This window comes from Bombina bombina, chromosome 3, assembly GCF_027579735.1.
Source record: "Bombina bombina isolate aBomBom1 chromosome 3, aBomBom1.pri, whole genome shotgun sequence".
Classification (NCBI taxonomy): Eukaryota; Metazoa; Chordata; class Amphibia; order Anura; family Bombinatoridae; genus Bombina; species Bombina bombina.
The window spans coordinates 1152635099-1152661011 of record NC_069501.1 but is presented as its reverse complement, the minus strand read 5'-3'; the positions used below and the strand labels follow the sequence as shown (position 1 = coordinate 1152661011).

At 43.6% G+C, this 25913-nt stretch overlaps 1 protein-coding gene across 1 annotated transcript in view; it reads left to right on the top strand.

Moving 5' to 3' along the window:
- The window catches only part of ATM (ATM serine/threonine kinase), a 925848-nt gene that overhangs the window by 474660 nt on the left and 425275 nt on the right, over positions 1 to 25913 (top strand). Inside the window, exon 36 of the mRNA XM_053708547.1 lies at positions 12145 to 12321. Within this exon, the coding sequence (XP_053564522.1) occupies positions 12145 to 12321 (177 nt within the window). The remainder of the gene's footprint in view (positions 1 to 12144; positions 12322 to 25913) is intronic.

The following is a 25913-nucleotide window of genomic DNA, read 5'->3' as shown; positions in this document are numbered from 1 at the left end:
ATTCCCCTCCAAGGGGGAGGTTCCATATTTCTCAATTGTCTGTACACCCGACAAAAAGAGAGGCGTTCTTACGCTATGTAGAAGACCTTTTTACCATGGGAGTGATCTGCCCAGTTCCAAAAGCAGAACAGGGGCAAGGGTTCTACTCCAATCTGTTTATAGTTCCCAAAAAGGAGGGAACCTTCAGACCAATTCTGGATCTCAAGATCCTAAACCAATTCCTAAGAGTTCCATCTTTACAAGATGGAGACCATTCGGACTATGTTACCATTGATCCAGGAGGGTCAATATATGACCACTGTGGACTTAAAGGATGCGTATCTGCACATTCCTATCCACAAAGATCATCACCAGTTCCTCAGGTTCGCCTTTCTGGACAAGCATTATCAGTTTGTGGCTCTTCCTTTCGGGTTGGCCACGGTGCATAGCAGTGCTAGGGTCTCTTCTGGGTCTCTTCTGGCGGTTCTAAGGCCACGGGGCATAGCAGTGGCGCCTTATCTAGACGACATTCTAATTCAAGCGTCGTCCTTCCAACTAGCCAAGTCTCACACTTTCTAAGGTCTCACGGGTGGAACATAAAAAAGAGTTCTCTTTCCCCCCTCACAAGAGTTTCGTTTCTAGGGACTCTGATAGACTCAGTGGACATGAAAATATTTCTGACGGAGGTCAGGAAATCAAAGATTTTGTCCACCTGCCGAGCTCTTCATTCCATTCCTCGGCCATCAGTGGCTCAGTGTATGGAGGTAATCGAACATAGTTCCGTTTGCTCGCTTGCATCTCAGACCACTGCAACTATGCATGCTCAATCAGCTTCTCCTGGAGTAAAATCAGGATTCCTAGGATTTTGTCTTTTCTCCAAGAGGGATTGGAGAAAGGATTATCAGCTAGTTTCCTAAAGGGACAGATATCTGCTCTGTCTATTTTGTTGCACAAGCATCTGGCAGATGTTCCAGACGTTCAGGCTTTAGTTAGAATTAAGCCTGTGTTTAAACCTATTGCTCCGCCATGGAGTCTAAATTTAGTTCTTAGAGTTTTTCAGGGGGTTCCGTTTGCAAAAGTATATAAGGAAGACCAAGTGGCCACCTTACAAATCTACTCCATAGAAGCCTCATTCTTAAAGGCCCAAGAAGAGGCCACAGCCCTAGTCGAGTGAGCCGTAATCCTCTGAGGATGTTTGTGTCCCGCTGTCTCATATGCCAGACGGATCATTCTCCCAAGTGGCAGAGGCCCTTTGTCCCCTGCGCTTTCCTGAATATGCAACAAATAAGGACGAAGTCTGTCTGAACTCATTCACTTCAATGCCCGAACCACGTCCAGATTATGAAGTAACCTCTCCTTCGAAGAAGGGTTAGGACACAAAGAAGGAACTAATATTTCCTGATTGATGTTACGACTCGACACCACCTTGGGAAGGAATCCCAATCCAGTGCGAAGAACAGCCTTATTGGCATGAAAAACCAAGTAGGGAGGCTCACATTGCAAGGCCGCCCACTCAGAGACTCTGTGTGCCGATGCAATAGCCAGTAATGATAGGACCTTCCATGAAAGAACCTTAATGTCAAGTGCATGCATAGGCTCCAACGGAGACCTCTGCAAGACCTTAAGAACCAAGCTTAAGCTCCAAAAAGAAGCCGGATTCCTGAAGACATGCCTGATCCTAACCAGAGCCTGAACAAAGGACTGAAAGTCAGGAAGCTCTGCAAGCTTCTTTTTTTTTTTTTTTAGCGAACACAAAAGTATGTTTTACATATTCAACAATCGTGTAAACACAGAAAAAATTCAATAGTATAATAAAACAAAAAACTTCAGGCAACTTATTAATCCAGCGCCTTATCAATTAGAAGTTACAATCAAGTAGCTAAAAAAAAATTCCCAGAATAACCGTAAAAGAAAGAAGGAGAAAACAAAAGAAAAAATAAATAAATAAATTAAAAAAAAAAAAAAGGAAGAAGAAGAAAGAAAGAAAGAAAAAAAAACAAACGGGGAAAAGGGCTCCGCCACCCCCTCTCCCCCCGATCTCCGCGGAAACATCCAGGACCCGTCAGGGGCTCCCGAACAAGAACTATTCTACCAAATTACTATTTCTGATCCAGGTATCAGGGAAAACCCTGAGTATCACCAACTCAGCAAAACTTATCGAAGCCAGGAACGTTCTCAGAATCCGTCTCTGCAGGTCACCCGGATATGTCTTAATAACTGTGCGCCCAGCCGACCAAAAATTCTTTAATTTTCCTTTCAGACACTGACTTTAAATGAAAAGATTCAAAAATAATCTGAGCTTGAATGTCTTTTAATATTTGTGACAGGGTGGGAGGACTCTTTGCAATCCATTTTTAAAAATGTTATATCTTACTGTTAATATAATTGTATTTAGGATACGCGTTCTCACATCCCTTCTCGGGACCACAAACAGTAGTACAATATCTTCAAACGTTAGAGTAATAGAACTTTCAAAGACTGTATTATACCAGAACTGGACCTTCACCCAAACTTTAGTGATCTTCGGACACACCCACAACACATGACAGAGTTCGGCCCGGATGTACGCACAGTGCTCACACCGATAATTTTTATCAGGATAGAATTTAGCCAGTAAGGCCGGGGAGAAATAAGAGAAGTTCAGTAATTTTAGATGAGATTCCTTCCAGCTCACCGGTAACGGTAGTAAAGCGACTCTTTCAAGGCTATTCCATACTTTCTCAACCTCTAACGAAGGTATATGGGGAAGCCAAAAGTTGATAAGTTTCTCTTCTTCCAGTATACCTTGTTTAGTCAACATGATATCATAAATCAGCGAGATAGATGCATCACCCAATATAAATTTTCTGACACAAGTTTTGATCTCAGCCCAGTCACTTCTCCCGGTTGGAGACCATTTCTGAGCGTTAACAAAATGGCGGATCTAAAAATAAGCAAATCGATTCTGTCTGGGGAGCGAAAACTGCTCTCTAATTGTTTCCCAGGGAAGGACCTGTAAACCATCATTAATAAGTTGATAAATATATTCCAACCCGCTAATCTGCCATTCATGGAAAAATTTCTGATCAGTTCCTGGAGAAAACATGGGGTTCCCCCTAATGGGAAGATATTCAGAAAAAGAAAAGTCGATTCTAAGCAATTTACAAAGCCTATGCCATGCTACAAAAATACTTCTAAATGAGATAAGTGAGGAAACCTCCGAAGGAAGGGATCGGGGCGCACAATGAATTAAAGCTTTCAATGACCATGGATTGACCATATAAGATTCCAGATCATATGTAGTAACTATATCACTCCGAGCAACCCAATCAAATACAATTTTACACACCGCAGCATAGTTATAAAGTCTAATGTTGGGCAATGCCAACCCGGCCTTAGTATATTTTTGAGTGAGCCGATTAAGGGACATTCGTGGCTTTTTGGATTTCCATAAAAACTTTGAAAAGCAAGATGCCAATTTCTTCATATCTTTATTTAAAATCAAAAGTGGCAAGTTCTGAAGATAATATAGGATTTTCCGGAAAATTATCGTTTTAATCAAGTTAGCCGAGGCTGAAAGCAATAAAGGGAATACCTCCCAGAGTTTCGGATTTCTATTAATTTCCAACCCCAAATATTTAACAGCATCCACCTTACGAAAAACTGTCAGGGGAAGCTCTCGCTCTCGGCTCCCTAACCACATTAACTCATACATAACCTTATCGTATTAATCACAGTCGGGATAGTAATTGATGTTTGATTTAAAAAGAGTAATATGTCATCTGCAAGCTTCTTATGCAACAGTACAGATAAAGCCGAGATCTGTCCCTGGCGGCAAGACCCTTATCCAGACCGTCTTGGAGAAAGGGCAAAAGCCTGTATACCCTGACCTTATGCCAGGGATATCCTTGTTCCTCACACCAAGACAAGTAGGTCCTCCACACCTTGTGGTAGATTCATTGAGTGACCGGCTTCCTGGCCTGAACAAGAGTGTCAATCACTTTTTCAGAAAATCCTCTTTTGGCTAAGACTAGTCGTTCAATCTCCGCGCAGTCAGCCTCAGAGAATCTAGATCTTGATGTAGAAAGGGACCTTGAACCAGCAGATCCCTGCGACAAGGTAACTTCCACGGCGGAGATGACGTCATCGCCATCAGATCCGCAAACCACACCCTTCGCGGCTACGACGGAGCAATCAGAATAGCCGAAGCATGCTCCGGGTGATGCAAGCCACCACCCGAGGTAGGTAAGGTAGCGGTGGAAATATGTAAATTATCTTGAAGTCCCAGGGTACCGCCAAGGCATCTATCAGTTCTGCCTGGGGATCCCTGGATCGCGACCCGTATCTGGGTAGCTTGCAATTGAGTCTGGACGCCATTAGATCTATCTCCGGCGTCTCCCATCTGCTGCAGATTTCTGCGCACATCTCGGGTGGAGGGACCATTCCCCTGGATGAAACGTCTGTCTGTTTAGAAAATCCGCTTCCCAGTTGTCCACACCCGGAATGTGGATCGCTGAGAGCGAACAATTGTGAGCCTCCGCCCACTCCAAAATCTGAGGTACTTCCCTCATGGCTAGGGAGCTTCTCGTCCCCCCCTGATGGTTTATGTAAGCCACCGAAGTAATGTCCGACTGGATTCTTCTCGAGTCCATCTGCCCTGTACCTTTCTGGCACCCCAAACAGCTCCCTATCCTAATAGACTTGCATCCGTGGTTACAATCTCCCAGGATGGTCTCAAAAAGGATGTCCCTTGAGACAACTGCACCGGTCGTGTCCACCAAGATAGGGACTCCCTCACCGGTCTGTTTAGAGATATCTGTTGGGACAGATCTGAATGATCGCCGTTCCATTGTGTCAAAATGCACAGCTGAAGAGGTCTGAGATGGAACCTGGCAAATGGAATAACATCTATGCTGGATACCATGAGCCCGATCACCTCCATACACCTGGCCACAGATGTCCTGGAGGATGTCGGAAGAGCTAGACAGTTGGACGCGAGCTTGCAGTGTCTCTGATCTGTCAAAAATATCTTAATGGCTTAAGAATCTATTATCGTACCCAGGAATTCCACCCTGTTGCTGGGGACCAATGAACTCTTTCCTTCGTTTATCTTCCACCCGTGGGACCCAAGGAGAAGAGCTCTCGATTGATCCTCCGCAAGACTGTAGGACGGAGCCTGGACCAGGATATCGTCCAGATAAAGTGCCACTGCAATTCCTGTGGCTGTCGCTACTGCAAGAAGAGCTCCCAGAACCTTTGTGAAGACTCTTGGGGCAGTCGCCAGACCAAACGAAAGGGCCACAAACTGGAAGTACTGGTCCAGGAAGGCGAATCTTAGAAATCTGAAGTGATCCTTGTGGATTGGAACGTGAAGGTAAGCGTCCTTCAGGTCTATAGTTGTCATAAATTGCCCCTCTTGAACCAGGGGCAAAATTGACCTGATCTTGAATGACGGAACTGACAAAAATTTGTTTAGGGCCTTTAGGTCCAGAATTGGACGGAACGTGCCTTCCTTCTTTGGGACCACGAAAAGGTTTGAATAATACTCCAGGCCTCTTTCTGCCGGAGGGACTGGGACGATTACTCCGAGAGATGAGAGATCCCTCACACACCGCAGGAAGGAATCTCTCTTTTCTGGTTTTGAAGATATGTTTGACAGGAGAAATCTGCCTCTAGGAGGATAAGACTTGAAACCTATCCGGTAACCCTGGGATACGACCTCCAGAACCCAGGGGTCTATAACGTCTCTTCTCCAGGTCTCCGCAAAAAGACACTGGAAAAAATCAATTGCTGAACGCAGTTGAAAGAATGTACATAAATAGCACTCAACAGCACAGAGTCAAATACTAACTAATAATACCTTGGGTAAGGAAGCCCAAAAAAGGAAGGGCGGTTTTAAAACTTAACTTTTAATTTGCGTATTAAAATAAATGAAAAAGGTTAAAAAGTCACAGACAGTGAGGTAGTGAAAGAATGCTGCCCAGAGGGAGGGTAATTCCTCCGAAATCAAATAGTATATATTGGAAATTCCCAGTATATTCTCCAGTAAATACACCTGAAATTTAATAGGTGTGATATCAATCCGATACTCAGGTATAAAATATTATTTATCAGGGTACTTGGGTATCTATGCACACTAGATTGCAACACTTCTAGATAGTTGAGTGCTGTTGTATAGTAGTTGAAGTGTGATTTACTTGGCTACTCTATGTATTGGGGACCACCCTTAGCAAGTCACAATTGCTTCGCTTCTTAGTATCAGATTGCTGGTATATGGTCTTATTTTGTTTAGAACCACCAAATGAGCAGCACCGGTATTTGCCCAGTGCCCAATCAGTTTGAATGTTACATACGTTGCTATGTGTGTCTATATGTGGTTTCCCTCTTAAATGAATGTTACTTGTTGGCCTTGTGTTCTAGGCTTATTGGCTATTGGGTCACATATAGTATTGATTATAGAGCAGCGTGGCTGAAAAAGTAACCTGAGTATTTAAATTAATACAGTTAAATCTCCCAGATTATTATGATAAACTGTATCACTCTATCATTAGGTGTAGAGATTCCCCCTTCTTGTAGTGTGTCAGTATATTACTAAGAATTATTACCTGATACTGTCAGTAGGATACTCAGATATAGAGTGCTTTACATAATACAGGGATGTTAGGTTATCAATGCAGTCTTGATTGCAACAATTCCCGGTAATTTAATGTTGTAATATAGTAGTTAGAGTGTGAGTTCCTTGTAAACTCTATATATTCAGAGACTACCGTTTGCAAGTGGCAATTACTTTTACTTTTTAGTATCAGATTGCTTATACGTAGTCTACTTTTGTTTGCAATCACCAGGTCGGCTGCACGAGTCTAAACCCAGTGCCACATCAGCTTGTATGTTAAATATGCTGTTTTGTGTATCTGTTTGTTACTTCACTCTTGAATGAATATTACATCATAACCTTGCATTTTAAGCTAGTTGCGCCATTTGGTTACTTGTAGTATTAGTCAAAAAGTAGCGTAGCTGATACTGGGACCTGAGTGCTTCCCAATTTAGTGTGATTTCCTTTAACACTTTGTGTATTTCAAGACCACACTAAGCAAGTAATAATTATTTTACCTCTTAGTATCAGATTGCTTTTATATGGTCTTATTTAGTTTAGGACCGCTGGGTAAGCAACATCAGTATTAACCCAGTACCCAATCAGTTTGGATGTTACATACATTGCTTTGTATTCTTAACTAAATGTAACATCTTAATCTTGCGTTCTGAGCTTATTTGGCTATTGGGTCACATATAGTATAGGTTATGAAGCAGCGTAGCAGACAAAGGAACTAGGGTATTTAAATTAATAAAATTAAATCTCCCAGACTATTATGATAAGCTGTATCGCTCTATCCTTTGGTATAGAGGTTCCCCCTTCTTATAGTGTATCAGTTTATTACTGGGTATTCTTTACCTAATAATATCAGTAGGATACTCAGGTATAGAGTGCTTAACATAATACAGGGATGTTTCGGTATCAATACAGCCTGGATTGAAACTGTTCCAGATAATTTGGTGTTGTTGTACAATAGAGTATGATTTTCTTTTGAACTCTATATATTTAAAGACTGCCGTTTGCAAGTCGCAATTGCTTTTACTAATCAGATTGTTTACACGTAGTCTTATTTTGTTTACAATCACCAGGTAAACCGCATCAATATTAACCCAGTGCCTAATCAGCTAGTATGTTAAATACGCTGTCTTTGTGTATCTGTTTGTTGCTTCACTCTTGAATACATATTACATCATCACCTTGAATTTTACGCTAGTTGCGCTATTTGTTCACTTATAATAATAGTTAGAAAGCAGCGTAGCTGATCCTGGGACCTGAGTACTTTATTTAATATAGTTGAAACTTCAAATTTATTATAACACACTATATCGCTGTATTGTTTTGATACAGGGATCCCCCCTCTAGTAGTTTATCAATTTAAAGTGTATAAAAAACTTCTGGTGGAGGTTCGTAAAGTATTTGTATAAATATTGCTAAATTCACGATTAGCGGAATGTGGATCGCTGAGAGCGAACAATTGTGAGCCTCCGCCCACTCCAAAATCTGAGGTACTTCCCTCATGGCTAGGGGGCTTCTCATCCCCCCCTGATGGTTTATGTAAGCCACCGAAGTAATGTCCGACTGGATTCTTCTCGAGTCCATCTGCCCTGTACCTTTCTGGCACCCCAAAGAGCTCCCTATCCTAATAGACTTGCATCCGTGGTTACAATCTCCCAGGATGGTCTCAAAAAGGATGTCCCTTGAGACAACTGCCCCGGTCGGGTCCACCAAGATAGGGACTCCCTCACCGGTCTGTTTAGAGATATCTGTTAGGACAGATCTGAATGATCGCCGTTCCATTGTGTCAAAATGCACAGCTGAAGAGGTCTGAGATGGAACCTGGCAAATGGAATAACATCTATGCTGGATACCATGAGCCCGATCACCTCCATACACCTGGTCACAGATGTCCTGGAGGATGTCGGAAGAGCTAGACAGTTGGACGCAAGCTTGCAGTGTCTCTGATCTGTCAAAAATATCTTAATGGCTGAAGAATCTATTATCGTACCCAGGAATTCCACCCTGTTGCTGGGGACCAATGAACTCTTTCCTTCGTTTATCTTCCACCCGTGGGACCCAAGGAGAAGAGCTCTCGATTGATCCTCCGCAAGACTGTAGGATGGAGCCTGGACCAGGATATCGTCCAGATAAGGTGCCACTGCAATTCCTGTGGCTGTCGCTACTGCAAGAAGAGCTCCCAGAACCTTTGTGAAGACTCTTGGGGCAGTCGCCAGACCAAACGAAAGGGCCACAAACTGGAAGTACTGGTCCAGGAAGGCGATTCTTAGAAACCTGAAGTGATCCTTGTGGATTGGAACGTAAAGGTAAGCGTCCTTCAGGTCTATAGTTGTCATAAATTGCCCCTCTTGAACCAGGGGCAAAATTGACCTGATCTTGAATGACGGAACTGACAAAAATTTGTTTAGGGCCTTTAGGTCCAGAATAGGACGGAACGTGCCATCCTTCTTTGGGACCACGAAAAGGTTTGAATAATACTCCAGGCCAGATGAGAGATCCCTCACACACCGCAGGAAGGAATCTCTCTTTTCTGGTTTTGAAGATATGTTTGACAGGAGAAATCTGCCTCTAGGAGGATAAGACTTGAAACCTATCCGGTAACCCTGGGATACGACCTCCAGAACCCAGGGGTCTATAACGTCTCTTCTCCAGGTCTCCGCAAAAAGACAGTCTGCCCCCTACATGATCCGAAGACGGACCGGGTGCCGACTTTTATCCCTTGGATTGTTCCGACTTTGCAGCAGGCTGCTGGCGCTGAGACTTAACCGGAAGAAAGGGACGAAAAGAAGATCCCTTAGGTTTAGCCTTCTTATCCTGAGGCAAGAAGGCACCCTTGCCACCCATGACCGTAGATATGATAGAATCCAGGCCAAACAAAACCTTCCCCTTGAATGGGAGGGAAAGCAAACAAGACTTAGAAGTCATGTCCGCAGACCACGACTTTAGCCACAGAGCCCTGTGGGCTAAAACAGAAAAACCTGATGTCTTAGCATTCAGGCAAATAATCTGCATATTAGAATCACAAATGAACGAATGCGCCACTCTTAAGGCCTTGATCCGTTCTAGAATTTAATCAAGAGAAGTCTCCACCTCGACCATAGGTAGCCGCCCCAGCCACCGCAGCAATTTTCGACGCCGGTTGAAAAACGAACCCCATGAGTTGGAACATCTTCCGCAGCATGGACTCAGTCTTTTTATCCATAGGTTCCTTGAAAGAGAAGCTATCCTTTAGCGGAATAGTCGTTCTCTTAGCAAGCGTGGAGATAGCCCCATCCACCTTAGGGACAGTTCAATCTGCCCGTCTGGAATGGGGAATAGATTTTTAAAAGAAGAAGAGGGGGAAAAGGATGAACCAAGTTTTTTCCATTCATTCTTAATAATGTTAGCCATTTTGACTGGATCCAGGAAGGCCTGGGGCACTACCCTGTCCTCATAAACCCTATCCAGTTTCGGGATCGAAGGTTCCTCCGGTAGTTTTGGTTCCGGAACCTCCAACGTAGCAAGCACCTCCTTCAGCAGAAAACTCAAATGCTCCATCTTAAATTTGAAATCTGGCTCCTCCGCGGACAGAGGCCTAGACGTAGCCGATTCCGACTTAGAAGCAACATTCTCCAATAAGTCTTAGTTGTCCTCAGCAGAGCAGTGCCGTATCTTCCGCTTGCGTTTAGTAGGGCGAGGCATCACATTAATGGCCGCAGCAACCGCCGTCTGTAATTGATCGGAGGAGTCTGGAGGCCAAAGGACCCCTCCCGCAGGAGGATTAGTAAGGCCCTGGAGAACTGCGTGTGTAATCGGAGATGATTGCAGGGAACGCACCTCTCGGGGCAGGGAGCCCTCAGAGGTGGACGGCTCAGTCGTACTAAATACCTTATTCTTTTTGGAAATAGCAATATTGTCAAAGCATGTGCAACAGAGTTGCGTAGGCGGTTCGAGAACCTCCTCACAATATACACAGTTAATGGGTTGGGATAAAGAGGGAGTATCCTCTAACATATCAGAGTCCTCCATAGCTTCCGCCTTTAATATGGACTTTTTAAAAAATAAATGGCATCTTTATATCCCAATGGCCGGGGCACTCACTTTCTCCTATGACCCGGATTACAAGAAACAGCTTTCGTCTCCTTCAAACGCAGGTCGAGAAAGAGGAAGTTGCAGAGTCCACACCCGTTCACATGGAGTGTCATGCTGGACCGCTCCTCAATATCTCGCTAATGAACCATGTTCCACACTGACAGAGCCTCATCCCACACAAATGCAGTAGAAAAACACAATAAACAATATTATGCATAATAATATCCCCCCTGTTCAACAGCCCCCTTCAGAGGGTATTACCCTAGATTCTATTAAGATAAAAGGAGCCACACTGTTACCCTGTCTTCTTGCGTTTTTAAATATATATATATATATATATATAAATATATATATATATATTTATATATATATATATATATATATATATATATATATGAAACAGGAACACAGCCCTTCACGTGTGGCAGGGTAGTAGCATCGCTCCTGACATGGACTTGAGAGAAGAAAAGCAGGCAGCGAAACTCGTCAACGCTGATTGCTAATGTAGCTGTTAAACTGAGTCGGGATGGTTTCGCAGAAAGACTCTCCCCCAATATCTCCGGACTCTAACTTTCACCCATGCTCTCACTGAGAGGCTTACAGGACTACTTAAAACTCCAGTCCCATTTTGAAGAGTACTACCCTTAATAAGAGACTACTCCGAATCTTCTGACACTTCTCTGCCAACCTCCTTTGACGAAAGGCAAAGAGTGACTGGGGGATGAGGGGAGTGGGGGAGGTATTTAAGCCTTTGGCTGGGGTGTCTTTGCCTCCTCCTGGTGGCCAGGTTCTTAATTCCCACAAGTAATGAATGAAGCAGCGGACTCTCCTCTCCCAAATCACATGATAACAATCCAAATGATTTCCAGGTTGTACATAAGCAAATAATAGTTGTAAACTTAAAAATGAACTATTACTGTCCTGAAAAAGTTGAAAGTAAACACCTGTAGACGTTCTTTAGGCTAAGGACATAACCATAAAACACGATACCACGTGCAGTTGTTCATCAGAGTGAAGCAGCTGGTGCTGTGCACAGACCAACTAATCACAAACCAACTAATCGATGATGAGACTCGTTGACAACTATTTTCATAATCGATTATTATTGATTATATCGATTAGTTGTTGCAGCTCTACATATATACAATATAGCCCTTTGCAGTCAAACACCTTGTCATATACCTTTTAAACCTTATAACTTTTTTTTTTATATTTATATTTTTATCAGTGTTTATATGAGTGTAACTGTAATTTATAATGTATTTATGTTGTGTTTAGTGCAACTTTTTTTTAACGCACTGCCCTTTACGCATGGGCTTTAGTTACGCTAACCCAAAGAGCATAAAATGCGATTGCGCTCTCACAAACACGTTTACTTTCAACTTTGAATTTGCGCATGATTTCCGATGAGCACAAAAACACAATATTGCTTGCGCGCAACAGTTGGCACGCCATTTGTAATCTAGCCCTGTATGTGCTATGTGTTTACTTTTTGTTTTGTTTCCTAGCCAGTAGAAGCAAAAGATAACCAGACAGAAAGTGATTTGGGAAGCTTGGATGATCCCACTATATGGATACCGCAGATTGACAGCCATGAGAGCTGGATAAAGAACTTGACATGTGCACTGTTGGACTGCGGTGGGGTTAGAAGTGAGGTCCTCCAACTACTAAAGCCATTGAGTGAGGTCAGTGTTACCTTATTTATCAAGACTGTTACATTACAAAAGGTAGATTTCTTAATTGTAATAAACAATCAATGATACAATAGAATAGTCATCTAAAATGGGCTTCTGACAAATGTAGTGATTTAAAAAAAAAGTTAGGGGTTTTATCCTGCTACATACTAATACACAGAATAAATAATGAGAATATCTATATTATATTATATGAAAAGCAAATTAAATCAAGTTTTCTCCTGTTAAGTGTAGTCAGTCCACGGGTCATCCATTACTTATGGGATATTAACTCCTCCCTAACAGGAAGTGCAAGAGGATCACCCAAGCAGAGCTGCTATATAGCTCCTCCCCTCTACGTCACACCCAGTCATTCTCTTGCACCTAACTAACCGACTAACTTGCCTCACGTGTCAGTACCTGCATCTCCCGCTCAGGAGGTGCGTGATATTGTAACGCCAAGTACATCAGGGCGGCCATTACAAATCACTTTACAAGACATGGCTAATGTTATGACTGAAGTTTTGTCTAAATTGCCAGAACTTAGGGGTAAAGGAGATCACTCTGGGGTGAGAACAGAGTGCGCTGATAATGCTAGGGCCATGTCTGATACTGCGTCACAATTTGCAGAACATGAGGACGGAGAGCTTCATTCTGCGGGTGACGGATCTGATCCAAATAAACTGGATTCAGACATTTCAAATTTTAAGTTTAAGCTGGAAAACCTCCGTGTATTACTAGGGGAGGTGTTAGCGGCTCTGAATGATTGTAACACAGTTGCAATCCCAGAGAAAATGTGTAGGTTGGATAAATAACTGAAATTGTTACTAAGGAGTGGGATAGACCCAGTGTGCCTTTCTCACCCCCTCCTATATTCAGAAAAATGTTTCCAATAGACGCCACCACACAGGACTTATGGCAAACGGTCCCTAAGGTGGAGGGAGCAGTTTCTACTTTAGCTAAGCGTACCACTATCCCGGTGGAGGATAGCTGTGCCTTTTCAGATCCAATGGATAAAAAGTTAGAGGGTTACCTTAAGAAAATGTTTGTTCAACAAGGTTTTATATTGCAACCCCTTGCATGCATTGCGCCTGTCACGGCTGCGGCAGCATTTTGGTTTGAGTCTCTGGAAGAGACCCTTGACTCAGCTCCATTAGATGAGATTACACACAAGCTTAAAACCCTTAAGCTAGCTAATTCATTTATTTCTGATGCCGTAGTACATTTAACTAAACTTACGGCTAAGAATTCCGGATTCGCCATTCAGGCGCGCAGAGCGCTGTGGCTAAAATCCTGGTCAGCTGATGTAACTTCTAAATCTAAATTGCTTAACATACCTTTCAAGGGGCAGACATTATTCGGGCCCGGTTTGAAAGAAATTATCGCTGATATTACGGGAGGTAAAGGCCATGCCCTGCCTCAAGACAGAGCCAAACCAAGGGCTAGACAGTCTAATTTTCGTGCCTTTCGTAACTTCAAGGCAGGAGCAGCATCAACTTCCTCTGCTCCAAAACAGGAAGGAGCTGTTGCTCGCTACAGACAAGGCTGGAAACCTAACCAGACCTGGAACAAGGGCAAGCAGGCCAGAAAACCTGCTGCTGCCCCTAAGACAGCATAAAGTGTGGGCCCCCGATCCGGAAACGGATCTAGTGGGGGGCAGACTCTCTCTCTTCGCCCAGGCTTGGGCAAGAGATGTCCAGGATCCCTGGGCGTTTGAGATCATATCTCAGGGATATCTTCTGGACTTCAAAGCTTCTCCTCCACAAGGGAGATTTCATCTTTCAAGGTTGTCAACAAACCAGATAAAGAAAGAGGCGTTTCTACGCTGTGTACAAGACCTCTTACTAATGGGAGTGATCCACCCAGTTCCGCGGTCAGAACACGGACAAGGGTTTTACTCAAATCTGTTTGTGGTTCCCAAAAAAGAGGGAAGCTTCAGACCAATATTGGATTTAAAGATCCTAAACAAATTCCTAAGCGTTCCATCGTTCAAAATGGAAACTATTCGGACAATCTTACCCATGATCCAAAGAAGTCAGTACATGACCACAGTGGATTTAAAGGATGCCTACCTTCACATACCGATTCACAAGGATCATTACCGGTATCTAAGGTTTGCCTTCCTAGACAGGCATTACCAGTTTGTAGCTCTTCCCTTCGGGTTAGCTACGGCTCCAAGAATCTTTACAAAGGTTCTGGGCTCTCTTCTGGCGGTACTAAGACCGCGAGGAATATCGGTAGCTCCGTACCTAGACGACATTCTGATACAAGCGTCAAGCTTCCAAACTGCCAAGTCTCATACAGAGTTAGTACTGGCATTTCTAAGGTCGCATGGGTGGAAAGTGAACGAAGAAAAGAGTTCTCTCTTACCACTCACAAGAGTTCCCTTCTTGGGGACTCTTATAGATTCTGTAGAAATTAAAATTTACCTGACAGAGGACAGGTTAACAAAACTTCTAAATGCTTGCCGTGTCCTTCATTCCATTCAACACCCGTCAGTGGCTCAATGCATGGAGGTAATCGGCTTAATGGTAGCGGCAATGGACATAGTACCTTTTGCACGCCTACATCTCAGACCGCTGCAATTGTGCATGCTAAGTCAGTGGAATGGGGATTACTCAGATTTGTCCCCTATGCTGAATCTGGATCAAGAGACCAGAGATTCTCTTCTATGGTGGCTTTCTCGGCCACATCTGTCCAGGGGGATGCCCTTCAGCAGGCCAGACTGGACGATTGTAACAACAGACGCCAGCCTACTAGGTTGGGGCGCTGTCTGGAATTCCCTGAAGGCTCAGGGATCATGGACTCAGGAGGAGAGTCTCCTTCCAATAAACATTCTGGAATTGAGAGCAGTTCTCAATGCCCTTCTGGCTTGGCCTCAGTTAGCAACTCTGAGGTTCATCAGGTTTCAGTCGGACAACATCACGACTGTGGCTTACATCAACCATCAGGGAGGGACAAGGAGTTCCCTAGCGATGATGGAAGTATCAAAGATAATTCGCTGGGCAGAGTCTCACTCTTGCCACCTGTCAGCGATCCACATCCCAGGCGTGGAGAACTGGGAGGCGGATTTCCTAAGTCGCCAGACTTTTCATCCGGGGGAGTGGGAACTTCATCCGGAGGTCTTTGCCCAAATACTTCGACGTTGGGGCAAACCAGATATGGATCTCATGGCGTCTCGCCAGAACGCCAAGCTTCCTTGTTACGGGTCCAGGTCCAGGGACCCGGGAGCGGTCCTGATAGATGCTTTGACAGCACCTTGAACCTTCAGGATGGCTTATGTGTTTCCACCCTTCCCGATGCTTCCTCGTTTGATTGCCAGGATCAAACAGAAGAAAGCATCAGTGATTCTAATAGCGCCTGCGTGGCCACGCAGGACCTGGTATGCAGATCTAGTGGACATGTCATCCTGTCCACCTTGGTCTCTGCCTCTGAGACAGGACCTTCTAATTCAGGGTCCTTTCAAACATCAAAATCTAATTTCTCTGAAGCTGACTGCATGGAAATTGAACGCTTGATTTTATCAAAGCGTGGATTTTCGGAGTCAGTAATTGATACCTTAATACAGGCTAGGAAACCTGTTACCAGGAAAATTTACCATAAGATATGGCGTAAATACTTACACTGGTGCGAATCCAAGAGTTACTCATGGAGTAAGGTTAGGATTCCTAGGATATTGTCTTTTCTACAAGAAGGTTTAGAAAAGGGTTTATCTGCAAGTTCTTTAAAGGGACAGATCTCAGCTCTGTCCATCCTTTTACACAAACGTCTGTCAGAAGTTCCAGACGTTCAGGCTTTTTGTCAGGCTTTGGCCAGGATTAAGCCTGTGTTTAAGACTGTAGCTCCACCGTGGAGCTTAAACTTAGTTCTTAACGTTTTACAGGGTGTTCCGTTTGAACCCCTTCATTCCATTGATATCAAGCTGTTATCTTGGAAAGTTCTGTTTTTAATGGCTATTTCCTCGGCTCGTAGAGTCTCTGAGTTATCGGCCTTACATTGTGATTCTCCTTATCTGATTTTTCATTCAGATAAGGTAGTTCTGCGTACTAAACCTGGGTTCTTACCTAAGGTAGTCACTAACAAGAATATCAATCAAGAGATTGTTGTTCCATCATTGTGCCCTAACCCTTCTTCAAAGAAGGAACGACTTCTGCACAATCTAGACGTAGTCCGTGCCCTGAAATTTTATTTACAGGCAACTAAAGATTTTCGCCAAACTTCTTCCCTGTTTGTCGTTTATTCTGGACAGAGGAGAGGTCAAAAAGCATCTGCTACCTCTCTCTCTTTTTGGCTTCGTAGCATAATACGTTTAGCCTATGAGACTGCTGGACAGCAACCTCCTGAAAGGATTACAGCTCATTCTACTAGAGCTGTGGCTTCCACTTGGGCCTTTAAGAATGAGACCTCTGTTGAACAGATTTGCAAGGCTGCAACTTGGTCTTCTCTTCATACTTTTTCCAAATTTTACAAATTTGACACTTTTGCTTCTTCGGAGGCTGTTTTTGGGAGAAAGGTTCTTCAGGCAGTGGTTCCTTCCGTATAAAGATCCTGCCTGTCCCTCCCGTCATCCGTGTACTTTTAGCTTTGGTATTGGTATCCCATAAGTAATGGATGACCCGTGGACTGACTACACTTAACAGGAGAAAACATAATTTATGCTTACCTGATAAATTCCTTTCTCCTGTAGTGTAGTCAGTCCACGGCCCGCCCTGTTTTTTATGGCAGGTCTAAATTTTAAATTATACTCCAGTCACCACTGCACCCTATAGTTTCTTCTTTCTCGTTTGGTTTTCGGTCGAATGACTGGGTGTGACGCAGAGGGGAGGAGCTATATAGCAGCTCTGCTTGGGTGATCCTCTTGCACTTCCTGTTAGGGAGGAGTTAATATCCCATAAGTAATGGATGACCCGTGGACTGACTACACTACAGGAGAAAGGAATTTATCAGGTAAGCATAAATTATGTTTTTAAATTAATTATAATTCCATATAAACTTGGCGAGGTGGGATGTCCTGGTGGATAAATCTACAAAGAACCCTCCCTTATAGAGGATTTCACTCTCCCCTAGTCTTCTATTGAAAGTAATGAATGTCACAGGGAAGCGCGAGTTTAATAGAGAGCACTTTGCACAGATAGCAAAAAAAGTTTGAAGCACATACAAATCAAACTGTGCTGTCTTTAGTGTACTTCATGTTCACATCTAGTTTCTCTTACATGGTGTATCCAGTCCACGGATTCATCCTTACTTGTGGGATATTCTCAATCTCTACAGGAAGTGGCAAAGAGAGCACACAGCAAAGCTGTCCATATAGCTCCCCTCAGGCTCCGCCCCCCCCCCAGTCATTCTCTTTGCCGCTCTAACAAGTAGCATCTCCACGGGAGGGTAAAGAGTTTGTGGTGTTAGATTTGTAGTTTTTTATTTCTTCAATCAAGAGTTTGTTATTTTAAAATAGTGCCGGTTTGTACTATTTACTCTGAGGCAGAAAGTGATGAAGATTTCTGCTGAGAGGAAAAAGATTTTAGCATGTTGTAACTAAAATCCATTGCTGTTCCCACGCAGGACTGTTGAGTACCGGAGAACTTCAGTTGGGGGGAACAGTTTGCATGCTTAACTGCTTAAGGTATGCTCAGTCATTTTCTCTTGTTAAGTGTAGTCAGTCCACGGGTCATCCATTACTTATGGAATATATCTCTTCCTAACAGGAAGCTGCAAGAGGATCACCCAAGCAGAGCTGCTATATAGCTCCTCCCCTCACATGTCATATTCAGTCATTCTCTTGCAGCCTAACTAAAGATAGGTCGCTGTGAGAGGTCTGTGGTGTTTTTTAACTTAGTTTATTTCTTCAATCAAAAGTTTGTTATTTTAAATGGCACCGGAGTGTGCTGTTTGTTCTCAGGCAGCATTAGAAGAAGAATCTGCCTGCGTTTTCTATGATCTTAGCAGACGTAACTAAGATCCACTGGCTGTTCTCATCTGAGGAGTGAGGTAACTTCAGAAAAGGGGAATAGCATGCAGGGCCCCCCTGCAAATGAGGTACGTGCAGTAAATTATTTTTCTGAGGAATGGAATTGACTGAGAAAATACTGCTGATACCAATGTAACGTAAGTTCAGCCTTAAATGCAGTGATAGCGACTGGTATTAGGCTGATGAGTGTGTGTACACTGAATGTATTTTTCTAAGGAATGGAATTGACTCTGAAAATACTGTTAATACTGAAATAATGTATGAGCCTTAACTGCAGTAAAAGCGACTGGTAGGCTTATTAATAACACTTCATAACTTTTCAAATGTATGTTTAAAACGTTTACTGGCATGTTAATCGTTTTTTGTGAGGTACTTGGTGATAAAACTTATTGGGGCATGATTTTTACCACATGGCCATCTTTGTTTTCTGCATAGAAACGGTTATCTGAGCTTCCCCACTGTTGTAATATGAGTGGGAGGGGCCTATTTTAGCGCTTTTTTGCGCAGTAAAAATTCAGTCACAATCTGTCTACTTCATCCTCCATGATCCAGATCGTCTCTAGAGAGCTCAGGGGTCTTCAAAATTCATTTTGAGGGAGGTAATCAGTCACAGCAGACCTGTGACAGTGTGTTTTGACTGTGAGAAAAACGTTAATTATTAAATTGTTATCCGTTTTTGGGTATTAAGGGGTTAATCATCCATTTGCTGGTGGGTGCAATCCTTTGCTAACTTAATACATTTACTGTGAAAAATTGGTTGCTATAACTATTTTGGTTCATTGTTATTTCAACTGTGACAGCTTTTTGTGCTTCTTAAAGGCACAGTAGCGTTTTTTATATTGCTTGTAAATTTATTTAGAAAAGTATTTCCAAGCTTGCTAGTCTCATTGCTAGTCTGTTTAAACATGTCTGACACAGATGAATCTCTTTGTTCACTATGTTTAAAGGCCAATGTGGAGCCCAATAGAAATTTGTGTACTAATTGCATTGATGTTACTTTAAATAAAAGTCAATCTTTACATGTAAAGAAATTATCACCAGACAACGAGGGGGAAGTTATGCCGACTAACTCTCCTCACGTGTCAGTACCTTCGCCTCCCGCTCAGGAGGTGCGTGATTTTGTGGCGCCAAGTACATCAGGGAGGCCCTTACAAATCACTTTGCAAGACATGGCTACTGTTATGACAGAAGTATTATCTAAATTGCCAGAATTAAGAGGCAAGCACGATAGCTCTGGGTTAAGGACAGAGCGCGCGGATGAGGTGAGAGCCATGTCAGATACTGCGTCACACTTTGCAGAACATGAAGACGGAGAGCTTCATTCTGTGGGTGACGGATCTGATCCAGGGAGACTGGATTCAGAGATTTCTAATTTTAAATTTAAGCTTGAGAACCTCCGCATATTGCTAGGGGAGGTATTAGCGGCTCTGAACGATTGTAACACGGTTGCAATTCCAGAAAAATTATGTAGGTTGGATAGATACTATGCGGTACCGGTGTGTACTGACGTGTTTCCTATACCTAAAAGGCTTACAGAGATTATTAGCAAGGAGTGGGATGGACCTGGTGTGCCTTTTTCCCCTCCTCCCATATTTAGGAAAATGTTTCCTATAGACGCCACCACACGAGACTTATGGCAGACGGTCCCTAAGGTGGAGGGAGCAGTTTCTACTTTAGCTAAGCGTACCACTATCCCGGTGGAGGATAGTTGTGCCTTTTCAGATCCAATGGATAAGAAATTAGAGGGTTACCTTAAGAAAATGTTTGTTCAACAAGGTTTTATCTTACAGCCCCTTGCATGCATTGCGCCTGTCACTGCTGCGGCGGCATTCTGGTTTGAGTCTCTGGAAGAGGCCATTCGCACAGTTCCATTGGATGAAATTATGAACAAGCTTAAAGCACTTAAGCTAGCTAACGCATTTGTTTCTGATGCCGTCGTACATTTAACCAAACTTACGGCTAAGAACTCCGGATTCGCCATCCAAGCGCACAGAGCGCTATGGCTTAAATCCTGGTCAGCTGACGTGACTTCTAAATCTAAATTGCTTAATATTCCTTTCAAAGGGCAGACCTTATTCGGGCCCGGCTTGAAAGAAATTATAGTTGACATTACGGGAGGTAAGGACCGGGCCAAATCAAAGGCCAAACAGTCTAATTTTCGTGCCTTTCGTAACTTCAAGGCAGGAGCAGCATCAACTTCCTCCGCTCCAAAACAGGAAGGAGCTGTTGCTCGTTACAGGCAGGGCTGGAAAGTTAACCAGTCCTGGAACAAGGGCAAGCAGGCCAAGAAACCTGCTGCTGCCCCTAAGACAGCATGAAGAGAGGGCCCCCTATCCGGAAACGGATCTAGTGGGGGGCAGACTTTCTCTCTTCGCTCAGGCTTGGGCAAGAGATGTCCAGGATCCCTGGGCGTTGGAGATCATATCTCAGGGATATCTCCTGGACTTCAAAACATCTCCTCCACGAGGGAGATTTCATCTTTCAAGGTTATCAGCAAACCAAATAAAGAAAAAGGCGTTTCTACGCTGTGTACAAGACCTCTTACTAATGGGGGTGATCCACCCAGTTCCGCGGACGGAACACGGGCAAGGATTCTATTCAAATCTATTTGTGGTTCCCAAGAAAGAGGGAACCTTCAGACCAATCTTGGACTTAAAAATCCTAAACAAATTCCTAAGAGTTCCATCATTCAAAATGGAAACTATTCGAACCATCCTTCCCATGATCCAAGAGGGTCAGTACATGACCACAATGGACTTAAAGGATGCCTACCTTCACATACCGATTCACAAGGATCATTATCGGTACCTAAGATTTGCTTTCCTAGACAGGCATTACCAGTTTGTAGCTCTTCCCTTCGGATTAGCTACGGCTCCAAGAATCTTTACAAAAGTTCTGGGCTCACTTCTGGCGGTACTAAGACCGCGAGGCATAGCGGTGACTCCGTACCTAGACGACATTCTGATACAAGCGTCAAGTTTTCAAACTGCCAAGTCTCATACAGAGATAGTTCTGGCATTTCTGAGGTCGCATGGGTGGAAGGTGAACGTGGAAAAGAGTTCTTTATTACCACTTACAAGGGTTCCCTTTCTAGGGACTCTTATAGATTCTGTAGAGATGAAAATTTACCTGACAGAGGCCAGGTTATCAAAACTTCTAAATGCTTGCCGTGTCCTTCATTCCATTCCACACCCGTCAGTAGCTCAGTGCATGGAAGTAATCGGCTTAATGGTAGCGGCAATGGACATAGTACCATTTGCGCGCCTGCATCTCAGACCGCTGCAGTTGTGCATGCTAAGTCAGTGGAACGGGGATTACTCAGATATGTCCCCCCTACTAAATCTGGATCAAGAGACCAGAGATTCTCTTCTATGGTGGCTTTCTCGGCCACATCTGTCCAAGGGGATGACCTTTCGCAGGCCAGATTGGACGATTGTAACAACAGACGCCAGCCTTCTAGGCTGGGGCGCAGTCTGGAACTCCCTGAAGGCTCAGGGATTATGGACTCAGGAGGAGAAACTCCTCCCAATAAATATTCTGGAATTAAGAGCAATATTCAATGCTCTCCTAGCTTGGCCTCAGTTAGCAACTCTGAGGTTCATCAGATTTCAGTCGGACAACATCACGACTGTGGCTTAAATCAACCATCAAGGGGGAACCAGAAGTTCCCTAGCGATGTTGGAAGTCTCAAAGATAATTCGCTGGGCAGAATCTCACTCTTGCCACCTGTCAGCGATTTACATCCCAGGCGTGGAGAACTGGGAGGCGGATTTTCTAAGTCGCCAGACTTTTCATCCGGGGGAGTGGGAACTTCATCCGGAGGTCTTTGCTCAACTGATTCATCGTTGGGGCAAACCAGATCTGGATCTCATGGCGTCTCGCCAGAACGCCAAGCTTCCTTGTTACGGATCCAGGTCCAGGGACCCGGGAGCGGTGCTGATAGATGCTCTGACAGCCCCTTGGGTCTTCAACATGGCTTATGTGTTTCCACCATTTCCGATGCTTCCTCGTTTGATTGCCAAGATCAAACAGGAGAGAGCTTCGGTGATTCTGATAGCGCCTGCGTGGCCACGCAGGACCTGGTATGCAGACCTAGTGGGCATGTCGTCCTGTCCACCGTGGTCTCTGCCTCTGAGACAGGACCTTCTAATTCAGGGTCCTTTCAACCATCCAAATCTAATTTCTCTGAGGCTGACTGCATGGAGATTGAACGCTTGATTCTATCAAAGCGTGGCTTCTCGGAGTCGCTTATTGATACCTTAATACAGGCTAGGAAGCCTGTTACCAGAAAAATTTACCATAAGATATGGCGTAAATATTTATATTGGTGCGAATCCAAGTGTTACTCATGGAGTAAGGTTAGGATTCCTAGGATATTGTCCTTTCTACAAAATGGTTTAGAAAAGAACTTATCTGCTAGATCGTTAAAGGGACAGATTTCTGCTCTGTCTATTCTTCTACACAAACGTCTGGCTGAAGTTCCAGACGTTCAGGCTTTTTGTCAGGCTTTAGCTAGGATTAAGCCTGTGTTTAAAACTGTTGCTCCTCCGTGGAGCTTAAACTTAGTTCTTAACGTTCTTCAAGGCGTTCCATTTGAACCCCTTCATTCCATTGATATATCCTGGAAGGTTCTGTTTTTGATGGCTATTTCCTCGGCTCGAAGAGTCTCTGAGTTATCTGCCTTACATTGTGATTCTCCTTATCTGATTTTTCATTCAGACAAGGTAGTTCTGCGTACTAAACCTGGGTTCTTACCTAAGGTAGTTACTAACAGGAATATCAATCAAGAGATTGTTGTTCCATCACTGTGTCCTAACCCTTCTTCAAAGAAGGAACGACTTTTGCATAATCTGGACGTAGTCCGTGCCCTGAAGTTCTATTTGCAGGCAACTAAAGATTTTCGTCAAACTTCTTCCCTGTTTGTCGTTTACTCTGGACAGAGAAGAGGTCAGAAGGCTTCGGCTACCTCTCTCTCTTTTTGGCTTCGTAGCATAATACGTTTAGCCTATGAGACTGCTGGACAGCAGCCTCCTGAAAGGATTACAGCTCATTCTACTAGAGCTGTGGCTTCCACCTGGGCCTTTAAAAATGAGGCCTCTGTTGAACAGATTTGCAAGGCCGCAACTTGGTCTTCACTTCACACTTTTTCAAAATTTTACAAATTTGACACTTTTGCTTCTTCGGAGGCTATTTTTGGGAGAAAGGTACTTCAGGCAGTGGTTCCTTCTGTTTAATGTTCCTGCCTTGTCCCTCCCTTCATCCGTGTACTTTAGCTTTGGTATTGGTATTCCATAAGTAATGGATGACCCGTGGACTGACTACACTTAACAAGAGAAAACATAATTTATGCTTACCTGAGAAATTTATTTCTCTTGTAGTGTAGTCAGTCCACGGCCCGCCCTGTCTTTAAGGCAGATCTAAATTTTAATTAAACTCTAGTCACCACTGCACCCTATGGTTTCTCCTTTCTCGTCTGGTTTTGGTCGAATGACTGAATATGACATGTGAGGGGAGGAGCTATATAGCAGCTCTGCTTGGGTGATCCTCTTGCAGCTTCCTGTTAGGAAGAGATATATTCCATAAGTAATGGATGACCCGTGGACTGACTACACTACAAGAGAAATAAATTTATCAGGTAAGCATAAATTATGTTTTTTTCTAACAAGACCTGGTAATGCTAGAAGACTGATAGAAATCCCCATGTGGGAAGGTAAGCCATTTTCTGAAACACAGTATAGAAGGATGGCTTCTGTGAAGGGCTTAAATACTGGTAGACACTGTGATGGGCTAAATCGATTACTTTATTAAGGGTAATCTTACATTTATCAAGTGTTTTTAGACTTTGGAACACTTTTGGGGTTTTTTATTACGCCTGGCATATTGTAAGACACCTAATCTCAGGAAGGCCCCATAACTCCGGAATGAAGAGGGAGGGGGCCTCATTTTCGCGCCTCAGTTGCGCAGTTGTTTTGCAATGCAGCTTCATGTGTAGAGTCCTGAGAGTACAGGCTCTCTTCAGGGAGGCTTATTTTCTTCTGCAAATAACCCAAAAGGAAGGTAGGGCCACAGCAAAGACTGCTGTAGTGTGTTAAACCAGTAGTTTACTTAAATTTGCTCCGGTTTGGGCAATAAGGGGTTAATTGATTTGAAAATTTGTGTGCAATCATTGCATTGGGATCATGTGGTGAAAATTTCATAAAGATCGGATGTTTTTTGGTGATTTGGTAAAAAAGTGTGTGCTTTTTATTATTTAAAGACATAGTAACGTTTTTTCTAAAAGTGACTTTTACTGTATTGTAGTGCTGTCTAAGTCTGTCAAACATGTCTGAGCCTTCAGATATACCTTGTTCTATGTTTAAAAGCCATGGCGGTGCCCCCATTGCATTTGTGTTTAAAGTGTGCTAAAACATCTAAGCATTTTAAAGACCATGCAGTGACACTTAAAAATGGAGCCCAAGATGATTCTTTAACGGAAGGTAATGAGGATAGTCCTTCTTCCTCTCCCCATGTGTCGACACCAGTTACGCCCGCGCAAGCGATGCCTAGTACCTCTAGCGCATTGGCCCCTATTACTTTACAACAATTAGCAGCAGTAATGGATAATTCCCTTGCAGCATTTTTATCCAAACTGCCAGTTTTTCCAAGAAAGCGCGATAGCTCAGTTTTAAATACAGAGGATGAGCAATCAGAAGCTTTGGATGATTTATCTGTAGTACCCTCACAACACTCAGAGGTAGCAGTGAGGGACGGTCTGTCTGAGGGAGAAATTTCTGACACAGGAAAAGTTTCTCAGCGGGCAGAGTCAGATTCCTTAGCGTTTAAATTTAAGCTGGAACACCTCCGCGTCTTGCTTAAGGAGGTTTTAGCTACGCTGGATAATTGTGACCCCATGGTGGTCCCAGAAAAACTGTGTAAAATGGCAGGTTTTTAGAGGTCCCTGTATACACTGAGGCATTTCCGATCCCTAAGAGGGTGGCGAATATTGTGACTAGGGAGTGGGAGAGACCAGGTGTGCCCTTTGTTCCCCCCCCCCCCCCTATCTTTAAGAAAATGTTCCCCATAAACGACCCCAGGCGGGACGCGTGGCAGACAGTCTCTAAGGTAGAGGGAGCTGTTTCAACACTTGCTAAGCGTACAACTATACCAATAGAGGACAGTTGTGCTTTCAAAGATCCTATGGATAAAAAATTGGAAGGATTGCTGAAGAAAATATTTGTTCAGCAAGGTTTTCTTCTTCAACCAATTGCCTGCATTATTCCGGTAACTACTGCAGTGGCATTTTGGTTTGAGGCTCTGGAGGAGTCGCTCCAGAGGGAGACTTCATACGACGAGGTCATGGATAGAATTCATGCTCTAAAGCTGGCTAATTCTTTTATCACTGATGCCGCTTTGCAATTAGCTAAGTTAGCGGCGAAAAACTCAGGTTTTGCCATCATGGCGCGAAGAGTGCTTTGGCTCAAATCGTGGTCGGCGGATGTGTCGTCCAAAACGAAACTGTTAAATATTCCCTTCAAGGGGAAAACCCTGTTTGGCCCAGAGCTGAAAGAAATTATTTCGGATATCACTGGGGGAAAGGGCCATGCCCTTCCACAAGATAGGCCGTTTAAGGCCAAAAACAAGGCTAATTTTCGCTCCTTTC